The sequence below is a fragment of the Myotis brandtii genome, unplaced genomic scaffold (genome assembly GCF_000412655.1).
Source record: "Myotis brandtii unplaced genomic scaffold, ASM41265v1 scaffold4781, whole genome shotgun sequence".
In the NCBI taxonomy this organism is placed as follows: Eukaryota; Metazoa; Chordata; class Mammalia; order Chiroptera; family Vespertilionidae; genus Myotis; species Myotis brandtii.
In genome coordinates, this window is record NW_005368268.1 from 25,175 (window position 1) to 30,503 (window position 5,329).

Genomic DNA, 5,329 nt, shown 5'->3' on the forward strand with positions numbered 1-5,329 from the left:
TGTTATTCCACCTATTCATGCATCCATTGGTTGATTCTTGTATGCGCCCTGACAGGAGATTGAACCCGCAACCTTGGCTTATCTGGACGATGCTCTAACCCCGTGGCAAACTGTGGTTCGCGAGCCACATGTGGCTCTTTGGCCCCTTGGATGTGGCTCTTCCTAAGCCTTAGGAGTACCCTAATTAAGTTAATAACAATGTACCTACCTATATAGTTTAAGTTTAAAAAATTTGGCTCTCAAAAGAAATTTCAATCATTGTACTGTTGATATTTGGCTCTGTTGACTAATGAGTTTGCCGACCACTGCTCTAACCAACTGAGCCACCCGGCCAGGGCCATGACTGGGTTTTCTTTGTCTCCTAGTGAGGGATGGACATTCCAGTTGGGCTTTCTTTCCTTTTAAACACAAAAGCCTCCTCCTACATCTGGGACCACCTCTGAGGGGCCTACGGTTTAAAAGAGAGGACTGGAAGTGGGACGACCGATGGAAGGGGTGGTGGGCTGGGGATCAGTGGGATCCAGAGGATAGAGGTAGAGGAGGAATGGGGGACACACACGGGGATGGGACTTATAAAAAATGCAGAAAGATACATTAAAGACATGAGTGGGCATTCGTGTTAGAGAGACCGAGATGAATATTAGGACTGTGAAAAAAAACTATTAGTAAGGAAGGATGTGGCCTGGCTGGCATGGCTCTGTGGTTGAGCATCGACCTATGAACCAGGAGATCACAGTTTGATTGTGGTCAGGGCACATGTCCGGGTTGTGAGCTCGATCCCATGTGGGGCATGTAGGAGGCAGCCGATCAGTGATTCTCTCTCATCATTGATGTTTCTATCTCCCTCTCCCTCTCCCTTCCTCTCTGAAATCAATACAAATATATATATTTTTTAAAAAGGAGTTAAGTGTGTCCCATGATACACACATTCCCCTATCACTGCCTTTGTCCCAGAAGCACTCATGCGACCAAACAAGCCACAGTCCCATGGCAACAAGAACAGCACTTACGCCAGCCTCTCCCGCTGGGCCTTGGACAGGGAACAGGCCCCCTCGTCCTTCAGGTAGATCCTCCGTACCACCAGCGTCTTCAGCTTCAGGTTACTTGAAAGGTCTTCGGCAAATTCAAGCATACTTCCAGGGGTGATCGAGCAGCCTTCCAACCTGGGGAGCCACACAAAACGCCACGCCTCAGCTCCCCAGGGAACACAGCGCCCACAGAGCCTCATCCATCTCCCACCGCAGAGCGGCTCCAGGGTCACCTGCATCTTCCCCAGCCTGGAAATCTAGCCAGGAGTTATCGGCAGAAAGGGATGTGCATTTGGGGCCAACACCAGCTGTCCAACCATTGGCTCTAAAGAAGAAGATGAGCCTGGGTCTCCATTCAGTCCTTGCAATTCAGCTGTTTTGTTTTGTTATTTATTTACTAGAGACCCAGTGCACCAATTCGTGCACTAGTGGGGTCCCTTGGCCTGGCCTGCGGGATCGGTCAAAACTGACTTTCCGACATCCCCTGAAGGGTCCCGGATTGCGAGAAGGCGCAGGCCAGGCCAAGGGACCCCACTAGTGCATGATCGGGGCCAAGGAGGGACGTGGGAGGTTGGCCAGCCAGGGAGGGACTGCGGGGGAGCTCCAGGGTGTGTCCAGCCTGTCTCGCTCAGGCCTGATTGGCTGGAACCCAGCAACAAGCTAACCTACCGTTAGAGCGTCTGCACCCTAGTTGTCAGTGCATGTCATAGTGAGCAGTTGAGTGGCCTTAGCATATCATTAGCATATTATGCTTTGATTGGTTGAACGGCCAACTGGACGACCGGACACTTAGCATATTAGCTTTTATTATATAGGATCCTTCCTCAAGGATTTTTACCATTGATTTTTAAAAAATATATATTCTTATTGATTTCAGAGAGGAAGGGCGAGATAGAAACATCAATAATGAGAGAGAATCATTGATTGGCTGCCTCCTGCACACCCTACAAGGGGGATCAAGCCTGCAGCTCAGGCATGTGACCTTGACCAGAATGGAAACTGGGACCCTTCAGTCCTCAGGCCAACGCTCTAACCACTGAGAAACCGGCTAGGGCATCAGCTGTTTTTTACATTTCTTCACCAGTCTTCAAGGGGAAGAATGGAGACTCCATCCCCTGAAGCAACTCTTTCTAAGTCACAGGCCGCCACCTTGTCAAGTCAGGCCTCCACCTCAAGTCAAAGAATTTTGTTCACCACCTCAGGGCCTCCTGTTCTGTAAAAGTAAGGCAGGCAGGCCAGCCGCGTGGCTCAGTGGTTGAGCGTCAACCTATAAACCAGGAGGTCACAGTTCAATTCCCAGTCAGGGCACATGCCCGGGTTGCAGGCTCCCCCCCCAGTGTGAGGCATGCAGGAGGCAGCCGATAAATGATTCTCTCAACATTGATGTTCCCATCTCTCTCTCCCTCTCCCTCCCTCTCTGAAATCAATAAAAACATTAAAAACAAAGAAGGGCAGGCAGACGCAGAGGTGGTCTAGGTCCTCCTCAGCTCTGACGGATGCAAAGGAGTGTGGTGGGCAGACGGAAAGGAAATGAGAGGGTTGGTTTCCCTATCTCAGACGCGTCTAGGATATTACAGGCAGTCCTCGGGTTACATTGGACTCAACGTAACTCGTTTTGTGGTTACGTCTCCATCTCCCATTTATTTATAAAAAAAAAAGTTCCATCATTTCGACGTATGGGCATATGTGCTTTATGTATTTATTATTTATTTACCACAAGTAAAGGTCAGGAGTTGTTAATCTTTCATTTTTTTTTATTCCACTTCATTACTGCTGTGTCTGTGCTCCATGTGAATGACAGAAGTGCTCATGTAGGTGGGTTCCGACTTACGGCGAAAATCGCATTATGTTTCGCGTAGGAACGGATCTCCGATGTAACCCGAGGACCTACTGTATCACCGAATTGTCATTTTCTAGCTGCATGAAACTTAGAACCAGAGACTAGAACGGTGGTTACCGGGAATTTGGGGGCGGGGAGATGTTGGTCAAAGGGCACAAAGTTGCAGTTGTAAGATGGATCAGTTCTTGGGGGGATCCAATGTCCAGCTCAGTGACGGGAGTTCACACTATTATATGTGTGACATTTGCTGAGAGAGAAGCTTTTGCTTCCTCACCACCCACCAGAAATGGTGAGAGAGAACCACCGATTGGCTGCCTCCTGCATCCACCCTGACAGACCGGGAGTCAAACCCCCAGCCTTCTGTGCACGGGATGACACCCCAACTCACTGAGCACGAGGAAACATTGTAGTGGTAACTCTCTGAAATGACGGCTGTTATAACAAAACACATCATGTGCCCTTTGAGGCAGCCCAGGGGGACAGGACCCAGAGGGCATGGTGCCCGTGAGATGAGTGGGCAGAGACCATTGGGCCCTGTGGGGCTCACCTTAGGGTGTGCAGTTGGCAGCGAGGGCTCTCCAGGGCCGCGCTGAGGGCCTGCATGGCGTCCAGCTCTATGACGCTGTTGGTCAGGGACAGGGCCTCCAAGTCCTGCAGAGCCAGCGCCATGCAGAGCTCCTCCCACCAGCAGAGGCGCCAGTTGGTGCCTTCTGGTCTGTGTGGGAGGGAAGAGTCCGAAAGGGAGTCAGGGTTAGAGGTGACACTGTAGAAAATGGGCAGTCAACTCAGGCTGGAGGGCCCCACCCTAGTTACCATCACAGACCCCGTCATGAGGCTAGTAAGACTCTCCCATAACGAGAAAAGCCCAGCCTGGTCAGCGTGGTTCAGTGGTTGAGCATCAACCTATGAACCGGGAGGTCATGGTTCGATTCCCGGTCAGGGCACATGCCTGGGTTGCGGGCTCGATCCCCAGTGTGGGGCGTGCAGGAGGGAGCCGATGCATGACTCTCTCTCATTGTTGATCTTTCTCTCTCTCTCTCCCTCTCCCTTACTCTCTGAAATCAATAAAGACATATTTTTCAAAAATTTAGAAAAAAAATAAAGCCCAGAGACCTATTACAAGATTTCTCAGTTCATTGCAGGAAGATCATGGTCTCCCCTAACCCTAACCCTAACCCCAGATGCCCAGGCCAGGTGTGCAGGGTCCTGGGATCCAGCAGATGCGCGAGGGCAGGCTCAGAGCACTCACATCGCCTTGTGGATGGTCAGGGTCAAGATCAGCTTCATCTCCCGCAGGCGCTGGCAGCAGCGGAGGCAGAAAGCGCACACCTGCAGGTCCCTGTGCTTGGCGACCATCAGCGTGGCCTGCTTGCAGGGCTGCAGCACCTGGGCTAGGAACGCCTCTTCCCGCGTCTCATGCAGGCAGTAGAACAGCAGGGGCAGCCCGTGGTGCTTGGTGGGCAGGCGGTCCTGCCACAGGGCTGTCCGGGACAACACCTCCTTGTTCCCCAGGGACACCTCACACCGGAAAGACCTCCCCACCGCCCGGGCGCACGTCTCGTTGAAGAGGCCGAAAAGGAAGAGCGCCATGTGGGCCAGGTCATTCCTCCTCCGGCTGGGCTGGGCCAGCAGGCGCCTCACGTGGGCCTGGTCCAGCTTCTGGAACTCGGGGAACCGCCCTGGGAAGCGGAGCACGTACCACAAGGCGGCGAAAAACTCCTGGAAGCTCAGGAGGGCAAAGGTGTAGCGGGCCTCGCCCCTCACCACGCTCTGGAGGACGTGGGCGCGCAGCAGAGCATCCACGGCCTCCGGGCCCAGCTGGGCGCGCTCCAGCTCCTTCTCCCCAAATACCCAGCGCGCGGCCCACATGCCCTCGGCCGCCAGGGAGCACACCCCCTGCAGGCATTCTTGGAGAGGGGTCCCCGGAAGGCCTCCCACCGCGGCCACCAAGGCGTTGGACAGGTGCCGGGCGAACAGGGCGGCCGCGTTGGGGAAGGCGAGGAAGAGGTCGGCGCCCCTCTCCACCGGCTCCTTGAGGCACAAGCAGACCAGCCAGCACACGGCGGGCTCCTGGCACATGGAGGAGGGGATGGCGCTGCCCCGGAGGAAATCCACGGCCTTGTCGGCCGCCCTCCCGTCCCCAAAGTACCTCCGGAGATACTGGGTCCTTTCCGGGGCGGTGAACCCCGAGAGGGTCAGGACCGAGGGGCAGCTCAGCAGGGGCTTGAGGACCCTCCAGGAGGAGAATCTCAGCAGGAGCAGCAGCGAGGCCTGGGGCAGCATCTTCCCGCTCAGCAGGCTGGCCAGGAGGACGGGGACCGGCAGCTTCCGACTCCAGTCCGCTCTCAGATCCTTGCGCCTGTGAGCCAGGGGCAAGGCCAGCACCTCGAAGCCATCGAGGATGAGCAGCAGCTGTTCTGGCCTGGCCAGGGCCTTGGCGGCCAGCGCCCCTGCCTGGGGC

The 5,329-nt window shown here is 54.7% G+C and overlaps 1 protein-coding gene across 1 annotated transcript in view; it reads right to left on the reverse strand.

Moving 5' to 3' along the window:
• The window catches only part of NLRP8 (NLR family, pyrin domain containing 8), a 14,138-nt gene that overhangs the window by 4,763 nt on the left and 4,046 nt on the right, over positions 1-5,329 (reverse strand). Inside the window, exons 4-6 of the mRNA XM_005876007.2 lie at positions 4,118-5,322; positions 3,416-3,583; positions 1,011-1,163 (exon numbers count right to left, since the gene is read on the reverse strand). Of these exons, the coding sequence (XP_005876069.2) occupies positions 1,011-1,163; positions 3,416-3,583; positions 4,118-5,322 (1,526 nt within the window). The remainder of the gene's footprint in view (positions 1-1,010; positions 1,164-3,415; positions 3,584-4,117; positions 5,323-5,329) is intronic.